General features: G+C 40.6%; 1 protein-coding gene across 1 annotated transcript in view; it reads left to right on the forward strand.

The window, feature by feature from the left end:
* The first annotated feature begins 762 nt into the window (after positions 1–762).
* The window catches only part of LOC118833539 (carbonic anhydrase 13), a 56,905-nt gene continuing 37,817 nt past the window's right edge, over positions 763–19,850 (forward strand). Inside the window, exons 1-3 of the mRNA XM_036740900.1 lie at positions 763–799; positions 5,675–5,872; positions 16,616–16,734. Of these exons, the coding sequence (XP_036596795.1) occupies positions 763–799; positions 5,675–5,872; positions 16,616–16,734 (354 nt within the window). The remainder of the gene's footprint in view (positions 800–5,674; positions 5,873–16,615; positions 16,735–19,850) is intronic.

A 19,850-nucleotide genomic window follows, 5' to 3' on the forward strand; every position in this document is an offset into this window, starting at 1 on the left:
TGCTAGGTGGAGCAGTGGATAGCACCCTGAGCCTGCAGTCAGGAAGACCCAAGTTCAAATGATTACTGGCTGTGTGACCCCAGGCACACTCTGAACCTGTTTTCCTCATATGTAAAATGGGGAAATTAATAGCATCTACCTCTCAGAGGGCTGTTGTGAGGACCCAGTGATAGATTATCTGTAAAGCTACTCTTCTGTTATTACTATTGGGACTTTAGAAGCTATCCACCTTCCTTTAACTGATGGGGAAACTGAGGCCAAGAGAGGTTGAAGTGCCCTGCCTAAGGTCACCCACGGCAGACCTGGGGTTCGAGTCCAGGTCCTGTGACACCCAATTCCCTGCCTGGAGGAGCCGCTTCACTCTAACTTGGGGGAGGCTGGGGAAAGGGTGGGTGCCCCGTAACATTCATCGCTTCTTCCGCCTCTTCCCCTGCCCTGCCTCTGCCCGCCCCAGACGCCACGCGGGGCGAAGGTTCCCGGAGCGTGCTCTCCTTCCCCTGGGGTGCGCCTCCCCGGGCAGCTCCAAGAGGGCACCGGGCGCCCCGCCAGCACCCCCACACTCCGCCCCCGTCCCGGAGCGCCGCCTCCCAGCGGGGTCGGCTGGGAGGGGCCGCCCCCGCTAGACGCGCGACTTGAAGTTCATTCCTGAGCCGGCTACACCGCGCGGGGCTGGCCCTGGTGTGTCCGCGCGCTCCTCCGCCCACCCGGTCCTGTCTGTTCTCTCTGAAGTCACACGCGGCCTCATCTCATCCCGAGGGAACAATGTCCAGGCTCAGCTGGGGCTACTGCGAGCACAATGGTGAGGGAACGGACTTGGGTAACTTGGAGGAAACCGAGGCCAGGGCGGGGGTTTCCAGCTCTGCTGGGGGCACAGCTCGCCCTGCTCTTAGTGTCTGGGTGACGCGCTGCGGGGTCCGCGGGGAGGCTCGGGGCTGGGCTGCGGGGTTCCGCGGGGCCAGGCTGCGGAGGGTGGCTAGGGGAGGCGCAGCCCTGGCTCCTCTAAATAGTTGGAGGAAACTTTCTGGTTCCTCATTAATTGGTTTGCAAAACCCACAGCCGGGGAAGGGCTGGCAGGGTCTGTGACGTGTTGCTGTGAAAAGCATTAATTTTTTTTTGGCGAGAGTTGGTATGTGTCATCATTGTCATGGTTACAAAAACCCATCACTAAATAATTTCCTGAAGTGCTTCCCAGCCTTTGCTCTGTAGTAATTGCTTAACTAAAGTCAGGTACTAATCGGTTCAAATCAAACAACGATCTTTTTTTTTCCTTATAAATGAATTGAGGCGTGCCAGGTGTCGGGCACTTCTCAGCGCTGGGTCCGATATAACTGGCCACTGCAACACGCGCAGGTTTAAGGGGCTCTTTTTGCTTGGAAAGAAGGTGCGGTGGCATGGGCTGCAGAGGAGTCGGGCACACGCAGTCTGGTTAACGGTTATGCCCCATTGCCTGAGTATGCGATTCTTCCTGGGAATTGATGCTACCCTGGTGCTCTTTCTTAACACACCGCCTATCGGGATTAAGAATTACTCTTTGTAAATCTCCACTGAAAGCATAGATTTCATGGATTGAAGCAACTCCAACGATAATATGCGTGTTTGTTCATGTAGGTCCTAAGCTTGATGCAGTAAAACAATAATTCTAGTTTTTCTACTTTAAATGCCAGTAAGTACTAATCATCCCTTAATGAATTCATGTTGTGGATGACTGTCAATTAGGTCATTATGTAATGAACCAAGTATTGGTTATGTTTTAATATATATTTTTATATAAAATTTGTATATTTTATATTAATATATTTTTTATTTTTGCCACAATAAAACTACAAAACAAAATTCATTTTCCTGTGTCGTGCTGTGTGTTGTATGGTAAACAGTAAGCAAATTGTGGAATGCACACTAGGAAAGATGGAAAGATGGATTTATTTTCTAATTAGTGTTATACTCTGGCTTCATGGAGTTTGTAACGAATGTGCTAGTTAAGTTAATGACAGGAGGTAAAATTTAGAAGTATAATTTAATGAACGCTATTCTTTTGGAGAATTTCTTCCTAGCTGAGGTCTTAATTACAATTTTATATTTGGCTAATTTCAGCTCCTATTTTGAAAGAGAAAAATGCCTTCCTCTTCATTTCCTTCTCAGCTGGAATCATTTCTATTATTGTTATGTACTTGTTACTAGATGCCAGCAATATGCTTATTGCTCAGAAGGGAGTAAAAAAAAAAATCCCTGCTCAGTAGGGTAGTGAATGGAAATGTATGGCCTCCAGAGAAGCTGGTCTTGATTCCTAAACTCTTTTGTCAGGCCTAGAAAAGTTTTGAGCAAAGGAAGAATTTAAATCTATGCTTGGGATTGTAATATTTATGTGTTTCTTCACACTCCCCTCCGCCCCAATAAATTCATTGTGATTTTGAACAAAATATCTGAAACTGGATCACTAAAAGGCTATTTGATAGGCTTTATTTGTTGGTTTTGGTCTTGGATATAGTGTGTTCATATAGCAGGAATTTAGAACTGATTTCAAATAGTAAGAGATAGCTTTTGAGTTGTTCTAGGGAAACCACTACATAATTTGTTTTGAAACTGTGCATGTCACTTTAAAATGTGTTTTAAATCATATGTTCTCAAAAAAAGAAAGTATAATTTCTTTAAGAAGAAGGTTTGCTGGTACAGCAAACTCTATACAATAGTTAGTTAATAAGTAACCTTTGGTATTTGATGCAAAGTAGCTTATATGCCAGCTTTGAGCTTCAAAGGACTTTTGATAAGGAGAGGGAAATCTCTTGATTGGAAAAAGATAAAGAACAGTAAATATATGCTATGGATATTTTCATCTGCAACTTAATTTTCTTCCACTTAAGCCAAACCTTGTCAACTGCTGGAACTGCAGTTTTCAAAGTTTCTGCCTCATAAAAAGAAGTACAAAAAGACTGGACTGTTATACAGTGGTATTTAGAGACCTAAATGAGAGAACTAATAAGGTAACTTGATCTATCCTCTCTGATAAGTTGAAAGCAGGTATTTGAAGGTTTTTGATAAGCAAAGCTTCTAGTTAAGCTCCCTGGGCAGGATACAGAGCTGAAGTAAGCTGAAAAGCCTTTTAACTTAAAATGGTGTAGATAGCTGAATTGACCTTGGGGAAATGTAAAGGAAAGGAAAAGTTAAAGATCCCTCCTTAGTGTAAGAAAAAAGAAATCTTGGTGAGATTAAGCAGTGTGAAAATATAGTTGAAGGTTATAAGAGTCTATCTAGGGTGTTTGATTTTCTTTAAATCTTGCTCTAACTTAGGATCTCCTTCATGCAAATATTAGTCATCATGAATTATGCCTTATTTTTTTTTTATAAATTTCTTTATTTATTTTTGGTTTACCACACACGGTTCTACATAGTTTTGAGTTCCAGATTTTCTCTCCTCCCTCCCCCCTCCCTCCCCAAGACGGCATGGAGTCTCATATAACTGTCATGAATGACTTTGCATTGAATTAATTTATGCACTAGTCAAGTCGTGGAGAAGAATTTTGACCAATGGAATGAATCATGAGAAAGAAGAAACAGAACCAAAAAAAAAAAACCCAAAAACAAAAACAAAAGAGAAGCAGAAAAGGCGAGCATGTAGTGTGCCTCAGTCTGTATTCAAACTTTGCAGTTCTTTGTCTGGACGAAGATAGCATTCTCCATCGTGAGTCCCCTGGAGTTGTCCTTGCCCCTTAGGTTGCTGAGAAAAGCGCAGTATGTCAGGGTTGGTCCTCACGGAATCCACATATCTGTGGCTGTGCACAACGTTCTCCTGGCTCTGCTCCGCTCACTCAGCATTATGTCGTGTAGGTTTTTCCAGGTTGTTATGAAGTCTGCATCGTCCCCATTTCTTATGGCACAATAGTATTCCATCACCTTCATATACCACAGCTTGTTCAGCCATTCCCCAATTGATGGGCATCCCTTTGCTTTCCAATTCTTGGCTACCACAAAGAGAGCTGCTATAAATATTCTTGTACATATGGGTCCTTTTCCCGCTTGCGTGATTTCTTTGGGATACAACCCTAGAAGTGGAATTATGCCTTATTTTAATAAAGGGCTGGGTGTTGTGTTTTTTTTTTCATAGAAGAAGCATCATTTGCTTACTGATATGTTAAATACTCTTCAGTTATTTGTCCTGACTAGGAAATGCTTAGCCAATTAGCTGAAAAAAAGAAATAAAATTAGTCACCACTATTCAACTGGTGGTTGCTGTGCAAATTGGAAACAATAGTGTCTAGCAGAAAATAAACAGCCTCCGAAAGTGGGGTTCAGCTATCCAGGTGACTGTATGTTTCCTATTGATTTTGTTGAAGATAAGAGTTAGACTTTCAATACAGTACTGTCCTGGTAATATAGTATTCATAGTAATGTGAGAAAGCAAAAACTCATAGGTCACTCATGCCACCTCTGTCCAGCAGCCTTCTCTACATTGAAATATGGGGTAGAATGTTTGTTTTACCGTGTGTGAAGGAGTGTCGTGCTTCCTGAGCCTGTGCTCCCTATTATAACATTGAGGGAAGATGGTTTGCTAAGTTTTACTTGAATGCTGAGATGAGGACAGGGTGGCAGAGATGAAGTCTATGAATTGTTAAAGAGTAAGGCAAAGGCATCCTTGAATACTCTTCTTCTGCCCTCACTTTCCCAAGTCTCCGCCTCACCTTCTGTAAGCCTGAGGGTTGCTGCCCACTACATTTGCAAAAGCCAATATTTTGTTTCTTAGAACAGAAAAGAAGGCACACCTTTTTCCAATAATGACTTTTGGGTTTTCTTTGAAAGTCAGGCTTCTTTTAAAGACCTGTTAGATAAACTTGTATGACTTCTTCATATACAAAGAGAAGATATTTTGAAAGTTGTATTTGGAATTTAATTAGGGAAAACCAAAGGGTTTCATATTGGTAATGAAAAAATGTGTTACGCTACAACTAGACAGGCATCCCCTTGAGGTCAAGGAGCATTTCATTCCTTTTTGTATGTCTCTTACCTAGAACATGGTAGTTCGCATAGAAGGCCTGCATAGATTATGTGTGTGTGTGTGTGTGTGTGTGTGTGTGTGTGTGTGTATACATATATATGTGTGTGTGTGGACAAGTTTCAGTGTGTCCAACTGTAGTTGATCAGACCAATATGAGCTCGGAATGTTCTATAGGTCAGGCACAAATAGTCCATGTGAATATTTGGGGTGGATTCTTTAAATTTTCACATCTTGTGTTTCTTTTGAGCTATTTCAATTCTGCTTTGCTTATATAGAGCACAGCAGCTTCTCTGATGTGGGCATGCTATGCTGGGCGGTCCTGTGCCAATGTCTCCCAGGTCATGCAATCAATTCTAAAGTTCTTGAGAGTATCCTTGTATGGCTTCTTCTGACCACCATGTGCGTGCTTGCCATGTGTGAGTTCTCCATAAAATGGTCTTTTTGGCAAACGTACATTTTGCATTTGAACACTGTGCCCAGCCCATCCAGCCCATCGGAGTTGCTGCTCTCTGCAGTAGAGTTTGAGTGCTTGTCAGTTTAGTCTGAGAAAAGACCTCAGTGTCTGGTATCTTATCCTGCCAGGTGACTTTCAGAATCTTCCTAAGACAATGTATGTATATGTATATATGTATATAAACACAAATGAATGAACAAACCAAGTTACTTAGCTCTTTCTCATCATCATAGGCCCTGTTCATTGGAGTGAACTTTTCCCAATTGCTGATGGGGATCACCAATCTCCGATTGAGATCAATACCAAAGAAGTGAAATATGACTCTTCTCTCCGGCCTCTCAGTATCAAGTATGATCCAACCTCAGCCAAAATAATCAGCAATAGTGGTCATTCCTTCAGTGTGGACTTCGATGATTCAGAAGACAAATCAGGTTGGTTTGGGGAATGGAAAATGTTATGTTACATTGAAATTAATTTCTTGTCGCTGTTCGGTCATGTCCGACTCTTCGTGACCCCATCTGGGGTTTTCTTGGCAATGATACTGGAGTGATTTGTCATTTTCTTCTCTAGCTCATCTTACAGGATGAGGAAGCTCAGGCAAACAAGGTTAAGTGACCTGTCCAGGGTCACATAGCTAGTTAGTGTTTGAGGCTGAACTCGGATCTTCTTGACTCCAGGCCCAGTGCTCTATCCATCTAGCTAATTATTCAAATTAAAAAAAAAACCCATAGTTATTGTTTGTGTGTATCAGGAGGACAATCGTATTTCTATTAAGTTTTAATAGTGGTCTTAATTTGTAACTTGACCACTTAGTATTCAAGACCATGGAAATGTTGACAACTCATGATTATTTCATAAAATGATTAATTTTTTTTCTTTTAAAACTCGAGTTATCATACACTTAGAAGTTTTAGAGCTGGAGAGGTCCTTGGAGACTCTACAGGTGAGGAAGCAGGCTTGGAGAGAGACTAAACAGCTTATCTGAAATCGCACAGCTAATAAGTGGTAGGGGCAGGACTCAATCCCATCTTCTCAGTTGCAGACCAGTCAGTTTTCTTTTTGTGCCACCATAGCACTGTACCAGTAATTGGAGCACATGTCTTTCATCTGAACAGAAGGGATTAGGATTTTAATTTTTAAAAAGGGATATGGCACAACTTTCTATCACATGTTGATAATAGGAACATAACCTGAAATTAAAGGTCATGTTCTGATCAGCGCTTAATTATCACAGTGCCTTATTAACAGCAAGCATTTAATAAGGATTTGTTGATGGACTGGTTAATCAGTAAAACTTCATTGTCCTAGTCAGTACTTTAATAGATGTATGATTCTTTCAGTGTGTATGCTCCCTCTGATGTAAATCAAAGTCCCTTTTCTTCTTAGTGCATGGTTTTAAGTTTCCATGGACAAAAAAAAATGTATCACATGGTGGTAATTCTTTAAAGATGATGATGTTCTCCTTGACCTGGGTGTACCTTTGAAGACTTTCCAATTTGAAAATACTGCTTAGGAGCTCAACCTTTGCAGCTTTAGCTTAAGGTCACTTCCACATCCTTTGGCAAAGCCAAATAAATATAGAATATATTACATAGTGTTGTCTTCCTTTAAATGAACAGTTGTAGTTTCCTCAAAAGCTGTGTGTGTTTTTATAATTATAAGGATTGCCAAGAAAATGGGTCATTAAAATGAGGCTATAGATGACAGAGAAAACTGTATAAAATTGTACCCACAGATATTTATTGGAGTTTCTGACTTCCTTTTTTTTAAATTTAGCTTTGAGAAATCAAATCAAATACCATCCTAATTAGAAATAGAAGTTTTTAAAAGATGCTATTCATTGGAAGAAATTTTCTCTTATTTAGAGAAAAGTTGCTATAGTTTAGCAGTAATGTCTTAGATTTATATATAGTTTTGCAATTGGCAAAAGTTACCAGCCTTCACAAATTTCTTTCCCATATTTCCAAATTCATAGTGGCAATATATCTTTTGCCAGAGCATAAATTACTTGAAGGAACACTGAACTCTTACTACAGACTTCATTTCCATTTTTATTTCCCACTATTTCCTATAGAATCAGTCTAATTCCTTTCTAGCTTTAATCCTTAACCTTTTAAGCTAATTGGTGTGCTATAAATAACAGATAAACATAGACACCCTCCAAGGCTCTAAATATGTCTTGTTATGATTATTACTATCACTAATAATAGTTTTAGTGCCTTTGAAAAAAATCATTTGCATCATTTAAAGAAGCCTGGCCATCCCCTTTTTGTTTTAGGATAATAATTACTTAGATTGTATATTACCTAAAAGTTAACACTTTACTCTGTACAAAGATACATTATTTTTCACCGGTGAGAACCTGTATTATCTTCCAGAGCTGACGTTGGGTTGTGGGCTTTATAACAGCAGTGTCAAACTCAGATAGAAATGGATTCTTCCCTGTTGCATATTGATTAACATTATCTTTGTTGTGTTGTATTTTTATTTATTTTGTCAAACCTATCCCAATTACATTTAATCTGGTTCCTGGGGCTGCAAGTTTGACAGCTCTGCTTTGTAAGAAGGGAAAGCAAAGAGAACCTAGTGGCAGAATTATGCAGCTCTGGGGAGTCTAGTTGTCAGGGTATCTTTCCTTGTGTGCCTAGGTTTATGTTCCCTTTGGAGTATCTCTTGTGTTTGTCTGGGCTGTAAGCTACCTGAAGTCCTAGGGACAGAATGTACCAAAGTGCTGAACAATGATTATTTTATGTCACAAGATCTACATCCATGGCAAGTTTCTGCAGGGCAGGGAATATTGCCATTCTAACTTTTGTATGTCTTCCTTCCTAGCATAATGCCTGGTACCTAGTAGGCACTTAATAAATGCTTGTTCAGTCGAACATCTTTTTAGCCCTTTACTATTCTTTTCAGCATTACAGTGTCAGAGGTCAGCATATGCTGGTAGTATTCAAGGAACCCTGACAAGCAACGACCAATATACAAAAGGGGTTCCCCTTATCCTTGTAACCATGATAGTGAGGGTGCCCTTTGATAGCAGGGGATAGTGTTAGACTTCTTAGATACTTATTAGTTATGTGACTCTGATCAAGTCACTTTACCTCTCCCAGCCTCAGTTCCCTCATCTGTACAATGCGTGTTATAGCACCCAACTCAAAGGGTTCTGAATTGATGAGATCACAGACCAGTTTGAGTGCATGTAGCATCATTTTTATAACTTTCCTAGCACCATTCACAGGGTCAAGCCTTCAGTGACTCCTGAGGCTACAACCTCTTTACTAGCAAGAGCCTTAATACATCAAGGGGGAGTAAAACAACAATGAAAATAGCTTTTTAAGGTTACAGCCCCCCCCTTTTTTAATTTATGGTTTTGCTAATTGTATCAGGTGTGGGAACCTGCAGCCTCAAGGTCACATGTGGCCCTCTAGGTCCTCAAGTGAAGCCCTTGGATTCAGTCAAAGGGCCATATGTGGCCTCGAGACCTCAGGTTCCCCACTCCTGGTTTGGGTGTTAAAAAAGTGATGGAGAAAACGCTAATAATGCAGGTTACACTTAAAAAGGTGTCCTGTATTCATTTTTTGGAGGAGAGAATTGGGTCGTTAAACATTTACTAGTACCCCCCCCCCAAATGGTAGGTGTTTTTCAAATGGCAGAATCCTTTGAAGGCTACATTACACATGCAAGCAAAGGACTATATAGGACAATAAAAAAGGATAAGGAATTTCATCTTTTTTCCCCATTTTTTTAGATCTCTACTTTTAAAAAAAATCATCAGTTTATTTTTAACATTCTTTTTTTTTAAAACGTTGAGTTCCAAATTCTCTCCCTTCCTCCAGCCCTTCTCCAACCCATTGAAAAGGCAAGCAATATCATATCAGTATGAACCCTTTTTCAAAACAACCCTGTGTGGTAGGTGGGTGGCGCAAATATTACCACAATATAAAACTGGCATATGCAAACTGAAGCTTAGAGAAATTAAGTGACTTGTTCAGGTCATGTAGCTAGTGAGTGTTAGAGCTGGGGACCTAAACTCGATTATTTAACTGCATTCTCCACTTGTAAGGATGGAAATACAGGAAACTTAGGAAGATGAGGAAAAGTTCCTGATGGATGTGATGATTAAATTCAAGCCTCTCTCTGGAGTTAACAAGCCTCGAGAAGGGGAAGATGCAAGAGCTGTCATTTTGTCCTTCCTGGCAGAGCCCAGAAGGTACAACACCAGAAAGAGTAATTGGGAGTGGAAAGTAACACAAATGATTCCTTTGGAAGAGAGGCAAGGAAATGAGCCCTGCCTATGTGGATAGTGCAGTGACAGGCTTGCCTTGAGGCAGGCTGTAACATATGCAGGTCACTGACATAGGAGGAAGTGCTGGACCACCACTGATCTTGTCTGACCAGTGGTGAGGAACCTCTGCAGGACCCAGATGGTTCCCCACCAGCAGTTACATTGAAAGGCTGGTCACTCACCCACAGAAAGGGAAGTGGCAAGGAAGAAGCCTAAAGGGAAAGTGCTGTAATTACAACCAGGAAGACAGAGCAGTTGATCTGTGGGATGAGAAGATAGTGGCTGCTTGTTGGCAATAGCCCAATGAAGAAAACTAGGTGGTGCAGTGGATAGAACGCTGGGCCTGGAGTCAGGAAGACTTGCATTCAAATCCAGCTTTAGACGCACACTAGCTGTGTGACCCTGAGCAAGTCACTTAACCTCTGTTTGCCTTAATTCACTGGAGAAGGAAATGGCCAACCCCTCCAATATCTTTGCCAAGAAAACCTCATGGACAGTATTGGTGTGCTATAGTCCGTGGGGTCACAAAGAGTCAGACATGACTAAAAGACTGAACAACAAGCTGACAGCTGGGGTGCGAGGGAGAGGGAATCAGAAAAGATCTCATGCAGGGAGTTGTATCAACAATCTTGCTAGCAGCCATTGTGGGGGCAAAAGACCAACCACAAGAGCACACAGGAGGGCTGCTAGCACAGGTTCTTTGATCTGCTTTTTCTAAGGAAAGCAACTTTAAGGGGTTAACAATCTCAGTTTAATTAAACATACATATATCATTCATTTAGTTCAGGGGGAAAAGCCAACACCCTGAACTTCAGAGAGAATACAAACAGAAATTACAAGCATACATTATATAAACAGAACGAATAAACACAAATCAGTCTATCCACAGCAATACATAGTTACCAGAAAGAAGCACCAACATCTGGGTTTTCAAAGCCGGGGGGCTCTTAACAATGGCTACCCAGGGTCTTGTCTGGTCAAATCACACGACACTCTTCCAATGAGTAAGAGCCCCAAAACAAAATGCCAACCTCAGATCTTATATACCCTTCTCAGGGTCAGAGAGTGTTACAACCATGTAACTCAAGCCTATGTGAACTAGGCTTTCTTGTTTCTTAAGCAGATCAAAGACTTTCAATTCAATCAAAGAAACAAAAGACAACAAAAAGTCTACTTTGCTTGCCATTAGCAGAAGCTAGAGATTTTAAGGCCCAGAGGCCTGGTAGGAGGTATGTTGCCCACGTACGGGACAGGCTGTGCAGAGGCACAAAGATGGGCGATGGAATGATGTTGGACAGGAAGAGATCATTTGACTAGATTGCAGGAAGAGGATAAAATATAAGGCTAGAAAGATGAGTTTGAGCTGTGCTATGAAGAGTTTTCTGCCAAATGGAGGATTTTTATATTTGATCCTAGCTTTTAGAAAGGGATATTTACTGAGGTGATAAATACAGTAAGAACAGTTGGTACAAAACAACCCCCCACCCCACCCCCCCAAACACCCCCCCCAAAAAAGTTTGTGAACCATAAGTACATATAGAGTCCAGGGGAAAGTGAACTCTAGCTTAGCAAGTACATGTGACAGAGATATAACCCACAGCTTCTGGTTGCTGAAAGTCTTCTCCCATTTGTGGGATGCACAAGAAATTCTCCTTAAGTGTAATGGATCTGTGTCTTTCCATCCTTGGACCTCAGTGCATACACTGCTGCCACTGGCTGCTGTGGGGGTCCAAGGACAGGCAAGGGAGGGAAGGGACAGAGGATGTGAGGGTGCCATGGTCAGATGATGGTGAGAAGATACGAAGTTCAGAATCCTCTGTACCCTTCAGAGCTTATAAGATCCTCTTCTGGCCAAGGTGGGATGGAGTAGGAGACCTGTCTAAGACTAAAATGGAAGATTCTCTTTCCCTGGCAGATTTTTCCTTCTGAAGGGGTTTAATAAGAGTGCCACACTAACTCTAGCTTCTGGATTGAATCCCTTCTCAACTTGTTTGGTAATTTATAGATGATCCCTGGGGCATGACCAAATTTCCTTGGCCTATCTAAACATGATTCTTGTGCAACTCTTTCTAGGTCAAAGTACTTTTTACAGTTAATAATAATTGTGAGCATTTATAGCTTTAAAGTTTGCAAAGCACTTTAAATATGTGAACTCATTTAATTCTCACAATAACCCTATAGGTGGGTGCTTTATTATCCCCATTTCACAGATGAGGAAACTGGGGCTGTAAGAGCTTAAATGACTTGTCCAGGGTCATCCAGCTAGAGAGTGTCTGAGGCTTAATTCAAACTCAGATCTTCTGGACTCCAAATCCCAAAGTCTATCCTCTAGGCCACCCTAGTAAGTCTAAGACCTATGATTGAATTGATTGGACCCCTTGTCACTTACTTTAAATGCTGTGGGGTTGAGTAAATCAATCAACCCCACCCTTATGGTGGTAAGAGCCAACACTGCTTCATTAAAAAAGGAAGCATGCCAGACTAACCTCATTTCCTGTTTTGTTAAGATGAGTAAACTTGTTGGTCAAAGGAATACTACAGATATACATAGAATATATAGGTATTAAGCAAAGGATTTGACAAAATCTTTCATGTTATCATTATGAACAGAATGGAGAGATAAGGGCCGGATGATAGTATAGTTAGAGATATTCAGAATTGGTTGAATGAATAGACCCAAAGTATAGTCATTAATGGGTTGGTGACATCTTGAGGTCTTTGTTGTTTAAAACGTTTATTGTTAACTTGAATAAAGCATAGGCAGAGGCTTATCAAATTTGGATAAAGGGATCAGTTTCTAAACAGATCTTAACGTGGCTGGAAAGATTGCCAAATTTAATGGGATGAAATTTAGTAATAATAAATATAAAAACAATGAGTAGCAGAAAATATAAATTTTACAAGTACAAGGTAAGATATAGCCAAATAACAAATTGTTTGAAAATGTTTTGGGGGTTGTAGTGAGCCACAAGCACAATATGAGTGATCACTGTGGTTTGGCAGCTAAAAAAACTAATGTGATCTTGGATTCCATCAGGAGAAGTGTAGTGTCCAGAACAAGCAAGATGATAATATCACTACATTCTGCCCTAGTTAGACCACATTTGGATTACTGGGTTCAGTTTTGAGTGCTGTGTATTAGGAAGGACATTGATAAACTGGAGAGCATCCTAGAGGATGATCAAGACGGTGAGAGGCCTAGAAACCATTCAGTGTAAGGACTGGGAGAAATGAAGAGGAATAGCAAAGATGTAGGGAGGACATGACAGCTATCCTTAAGTATCTGAAGGGCAGTCATGTGGAAGATGGTCTAGACTGGGATCAGGACAAGGTCAATAGGTAAAAGTTTCAGGGAGGCCCATTTAGGTACATCATAAGGAATCGGCTGCTTTGTGCGGTAGGGGATAACTGTTACTGGAGGGCTTCAAGCATAGACTAGGTGACCATTATTTGGAGATGTTAGAGCTACATTTATTATGGACCCTTCCAGTACTAAGATTTTAAAATGCATGTTTAATTGAACTGAATTTTTCAAATGTGACATTTTGTGTAAGTGTTCATTAGTTAAGTGTCTGTAAAAAGTGGATCTTTTATTTAGATCACAGGGAAATTTCAAGGATAAATTTGAAAATGTCTATAAAATGCTTTGTATCCCTTAGAGATAAGAACTATATAAAAGTGGGTCAACATTCTGTATTTCTCAAGATAAGTTAAAAGAGAACACTTTAGGTTCATTTTGTGAATTAAAAATGTGTACCGGGATTTAACAAAGAAATTAAATTTCTTGCAGAGATCTTATTAAACAAAGAAAACTGCTGCTAATATATACTTGTAAAACGAAGAGAAGATATAAAAGATCTTGTTACACCAACTTCATTTCTTGGGGAGGGGAGGGGAGTAATAAGCAACAGTCTGATCACAGGCAAACAACAGCAAGGGAAGCTTCTCTGTAGGAAGATTGAAGGCTTTAAGTTTGGCAGTTGGGTTGTGTTAAGTGTATATTCAGTGAATGATCAGGCTTGAATCCCCAGTTGGAGACTCTACTTTTGTCCTTCTTCAACAGTAGAGAGGGATGTAAGATCCCCAACAATCTGGGGGACGTGAGAAAGTTTTAAGGGAAGACTCCTATTGACTCCTATTGAATTTTCAAGCTTTCTTCTAAGCCTGGGCTTGTGAACATTGAAAATATGGGGTTTACTGTGATGTGTTATCAAATTGCAGTGCTATTGGAGAAGCAGTGGTGGTGGAGTGAAGTGAGCAACAAAATGAGTGTCAAGTAGCCTAGCTTCTTTTCCAGGAGTTGGTCTAGTCATTTAACTTCACCAGGCCTCAGTTTTCTCATCTGGAAAGTATAGGGATAAGATTATATGATCTTCTTCATCTCTTCCAGTTTTAAAGTGCTATGACTGTATGTTTACCAGCAAAATATGCAGGCTACCTGGCTTCTTGTCCCTACGAGGTATAATCTGGTACTTCAGTATCTGGTACTCCCCTAAAAGTAGCAACCAGCTCCCCTTACAAGCACTCAGGCTTACAAGGCTTCAAAATATGTAACATTTTAATTTACAAACTAAAGGATACAGAAAAGATCTATGTCCAAATCCATGGGTTAGAGACCCCTTTAAACCTCTCTGATGGGCTACCTTTCTGAAAGCATCTGTGTTCCCTCTTTGACTTGTACTACTGTCCTGGATAGAGTTCTGGAAAGGAGAAAACTGGAGTTTGTTTTTCCACACTAATGTTCTGTGCTATCAATTTTTTTTGACAGCTCTCCTCTGAGCTATTTTTCATTGTATAGGCTTCCATTGTTATTTTGTCATTTTTCCCTCAATCCTGAAAGGTATCCGGGGTCCTCTTATTATGTACTTGTTTATATACATATCACCTCCTTTGTGGATTGTAAGCTCCTGGAGGACAGCCTAGGACAGTGCCTTAGGTTTAGTAAATATTGGTTGGATGAATGACAATGACTTTTTCTTATTTTTTTATCTCATAACTGCCTCGCTGTGGCTTTATTTTATTATTTCTTACGACCAGATGTTAAGAAAGTCTTACTTTTGTCTTCTTTTTTCTCTTTTGATTTATTCTGAAGGACATCTCTACATTAGAATCATTTTCTTCATAGCTGCACTGTGCTGATCATAGCGCCACATTGCATATCTGGGCTAAAGCACACAAACCCAAGGCCCAGTCAGGTGACCTTAGTTCTGTAATCAGTAGTGCACATTCCTGTCTCAAGCCTAGATTCTGAACTTGACTTACTTTTGGAATGCATTTTTGTTCTACCACTTTGCTGCTCCTGGACCAGCTTGTCCTCTCCTTTCTTCAAGGTTCATTCCACAACTATTATTTAAACTCCGTAATCTGCGTTTTGTCTGCCCAGTGAATGGTTTTATGGCTCAGCTCGGGTCTCATTATCCAACAAGAAGAAGCAAAGAGACAATATCACTGTTGATTGCTTTCCATGAAGCATTTCATTGTCCCTTAGTAATTGACAGCTTCACTTTGCAAAGTACTCCACTTAGACAGACTGTGATTTCATTTAGGAAAATGTGTCTTTTAAAATCAATTGCCCTATACCTGGCCTTCAAAAGCACTTTTTTAAAAGTTCCAGAAGCATACTCAGATTTTTATCATAGATTTGCATAGTAGAAACTGTCTCTAAAAGAATGAGAGAGGATGGAGTCCTCTTTTCTAGTATATAAGGTTAAGAGCTATTTATTTTCAGGTTTCTTTTGTCTGCCACTACTGAGAAGGCTCTGGGAGATTGATGTCTTCTTTATTGTAAAAACATCTGGGAGAATGAATCCAAAAGGAACCCTTGCCACTTGGCCCCTTCTCAACACTGTGATTAAATATTCTCAAACCATGGTCTATAAGTATGAGCTCTTTTAATTGATAGGAGTTTCTAAGGTCAACACTTGTTAGGCACAAATATTAAGCTTGAAACACAGTCCTTTGGAGCAAGGGAAAGGTGACTTAGAACAAGTAAATCCGTATAGCAGTCAGTGCGCATTCCTGCCTCCCCACATGAGGTAAAAAGAAGACAATGACTCAGGCAAAAAATAAGATTTCTGTTAACACTTTTCCATTGTCAGGTATGGCAGATTGTATTCGATTCCTCATGACATCCTGTTTATACTCTAAGAGGAGGATGGTCTTAGCTGAATTCTTTGTCACCTTTCTCACGGTGAGACTGATATAAATGGTTTTTGAAAGGGGCTCAGTAGTGCTTATGTATGGTATTTCCATCTCTTCCATCTTCACCACTGTTTCCTTTTTAGTCTGCTCATGATAGAGGAATTGTGATGAGTTCAATTAAGACTGCCTTCCCCCTTAGAAGCTTTTGTATATCTCCTCTGTATACATCTTATTGCCCTGGCTTTAGCATCTGTAAAATGTGAAGGTTGAACTAGATGACAGTGTTTTTCCATGGTCCTAAAGTTCTCTGCTCCTATGTCTTTTCCCTAAGGGGACCAAATACTACTTAATAGCAAAGTTAATTTTTTTAAAGAGTGAATATTGCTGTGACTATATAGCTTTTTTATTGATGTGTTTCCATTAGAATATTAGATGGAAGGAATAAATGCTTTGGAGGCTATCCATCTCAGTGAGAGAGGAGAGATCTAACCTTATAGCATCATTTTTAAAGAGGATTAAACCAAAGTTCAGAGAACATGACTTAGTTCAGGCTAGAGAATTCCTGATTTCTGATTCTGATTTTTAATTCCTCTGCCCATTTTGGCTTCCACTGTATTTAAACAGGGAAAACATTCCTTCTTGTTCTCTAAAAAGTTACTATGTGGACTCCATAGCCTTTTAAATTGTTGATCTGCAAAATTGCAAAAAGCTGTTTCTTGTTAACAATTTAAATTTTATTGCTTTTTAGTTCTGAGAGGAGGTCCCCTCACTGGAACCTACAGGCTACGACAATTTCACCTTCACTGGGGCTCCACTGATGATCAGGGCTCTGAACACGCAGTAGATGGAATGAAATATGCAGCAGAGGTAAGACACCTGAATATATATTCAGGGCTGAATATAGAGAAGGTATTTACCTATTTGTTATGACTGAGGGGCAACTATGAAGAGTTTCTTGCCCAATCCTTAAATTCCAGCATTCTTACTTTTTGATTAGGTTGCACCCTCTCCAGGAATTTAAAGGCATAAACATTGGCAAGGAGAAGACAAAATTATTCTTATTTTCAGAGGACATAATGCTTTAGAAAACTCTGGAGAATGAGTTATGATTAACAGCTTCAGTAAAGTAGCAGGATGCAAAAATAAATATACAAAAATCATTAGCATCATTATATAGTGCTCACAGAAATTTAGAGGAAAGGATAGAGAAATCCCATTCAAGATAATACAAAACACGCAATCTAAAACATTTGGGATTTAAACTACCAAGACATGCAGGGCTTATATAAGTAAAGCTATAAAAATATTCTTTATAAGAATTAAGGAAGATGTAAATAATTGAAAGATTTATTGTTCATTGTTAAATTAGTTCACAGACAGTGCTAGATTAATCAAATTTTCTAGGGATCGCTTTATGGAACTAGACAAAATAACAAAATAATGTGTTAGCAGGAACAAAATTACTAGGCTCACAGAGAAATAATAATAATAATGAAAGGAATGAGAGGGTCCTAATATTATGAGACCTTAAACTATACTATAAAGCAGTTAGATAAAAGCTAGGTTTAAAAATACAAAAATAGATCAGACTAGTGTCAACCAGACTGAACCTTTTAGCCTGTGGAGGCTGGAGCTGAACAGACAGAGCTGGCAAGAACAACTGTGCAGAGATTAAGACAGAAGTTTGTTTTCTATAGTGAGGGAAACTGCTTGCAAGCAAGGAGAGAAATTAGACACATGTGCTGGGCCCCCCTCCCTGCCCCACCGCGGTGGAGGACCTGACTTCGTTTGGTTAATATCAGTACTCAAACAAGTGGCTATGCAGGGAGCTTGTAGCCCTGACAGTGAGGGATAACAGCAATATTGAGACAAGTTTGATTCATAGCAGTGCTTCCTGGCCAACCTGCAGGTACTTGTCCGAACTCAGGGAATACCTGCTGCTGGTCAAAACAATACAATAATTATGTGAAACAATTCTGGGATTTTGCTGTGGCTGAGATCATCCAGAGGGTGAGCACAAAGGATTGTTGTTATGCCAAGCTCAGGGCACAGCTTGCTTGCTGGGCCTTAGGTCTGGAAGACAGGATATCTCCTAATAGTATCTTGACACTAGATAAGCCATCAGTCAGCCAGCCTTCACTAAGTTCTTAATATGTGCTAGACACTGTGCTCAGTGCTAAGGATACAAAAAAGGGGTAAGCAATACCCCCAAGGCAAAGGAGCAGAGTAACCCAATGTTAGATAAATTCTGTTGGAAAAATTGAATAGGGGGGCAGAGCCAAGATGGCCACGGAAAACAGTGTCTTACCGGAGCTCTCTCATAAGTTCTGTCAGATACCTCTAAAAAAGTGAATCTGAGCAGATTTGAGAGAGTTAGAAGCCACTGGTAGGCTGAGTGGGGCAAATTTCCAAGACAGGAGAGTCTGCAAGGTTGATACGACAGATCTGTAGGCTGAGAGAGCGCCAGGCACATGGAGCTGCACCAGACAGCACCAAAGTGGAAGCAGCTGTGGAAACCAGCCAGTGATCCAGACTGGGAGAAAGCTGGGTGTCTAAAACTGGACGGAGCTCCCCAGGCCTCCCAACACAGGATGGCAGTCTGTTGAAGTGATGGGAGGCAGCAGAACAGTGCCCGTGGCTGTGAGACATCTACTCCTGAGACTTGCAGCCCAAAGGTTTGAGACTTGCCTTCTTGAACTTCCGGGAGACTTAATGGCCAGGTAAACGGCTCTCATCCCTCCCTCCCTGACCCAGAGAATACCTCAGGAAAAACCCTGGAATAGAGGGGCCAGAAGAGGGGCTTCAGTAGCCAAACAGTGGGAATTCCTGAGTACCAGAAGGGTGGAGCCAGCAAGGGTCAAGACCAGGAACCCAGCCATGCCTTTGCATAGCCAAGGGAAGTGGCAGACACCAGCACAGACAATGGCTGAGATCACCCATGCTGGAGAGCAGCCCTGGGGAAGAGGAAACTTCCGGCAGCAAGACGACCCCTCCTCCACACCTCAGGAAACTGAAGGCAATAATGCACAAAGCCAGTAACTAGGCCCACAATTCCCAGAACAAGGAACCTGGGACAGAGCTCCCTGAGCCCCAAGAGCAGAAATCCATTGTAAAGCTAGGAAAAAGCTAACCAACATGAAGAAGAACATGAAAAAACCTAGGACCATTGATTCTTTTTATGCAGACAGGGAAGATCAAAACACCAATTCAGAAGAGGACAGCATTGACACTATACCCACATCTGATACCTCAAAAGGGAATGTGAACTGGTCTCAAGCATTCCTGGAAGAGCTAAGGAGAATTTTAAAAGCCAAATTAGGAGGGTAAAAAAAATGGAAAAAAAACCCACTGATAAGATAAAATCTTTAAAAAGTAAAATTGGCTCAATGGCTAAGGAGATTCAGAAGCTAAATACAGAAAATGACACCCTGAAAGGTAAAATCAGCCAGTTGGAAAAGGAGACTCAAAAACAAAATGAAGACAGCAATTCATTAAAAATTATAATTGAGCGAGTGAAAGCTAATGACTCTATGAGCATCAAGAAGTAGTCAAACAAAATGTAAAGAATGGAAAAATAGAAGAAAATGTGAAATATCTGATTGGAAAAACACTGACCTGGAAAACAGGTCCAGGAGAGACAGTTTAAGAATTATTGGTCCACCAGAAAGCCATGATCAAAAAAAGAGCCTGGAGAGTATCTTCCAAGACATTATTAAAGATAACTGCCTAGAGGTCCTAGAACCAGAGGGGAAATTAGACATCGAAAGAATCCGCCGATCACCCCCTGAAAGAGATCCCAAATTGAAAACTCCAAGAAATATCATAGCCAAATTTCAGAATTATCAAGTCAAAGAGAAAATACAGCAAGCAGCCAAAAAGAAACAATTCAAATATCATGGAATTACAGTCAGGATCAGGCAGGATCTTTCAGCTTCTACGTTAAATGACAGGAGAAATTGGAATATGATATTCCAAAGGGCAAA

Source organism: Trichosurus vulpecula, chromosome 1 (assembly GCF_011100635.1).
Source record: "Trichosurus vulpecula isolate mTriVul1 chromosome 1, mTriVul1.pri, whole genome shotgun sequence".
Taxonomy (NCBI): Eukaryota; Metazoa; Chordata; class Mammalia; order Diprotodontia; family Phalangeridae; genus Trichosurus; species Trichosurus vulpecula.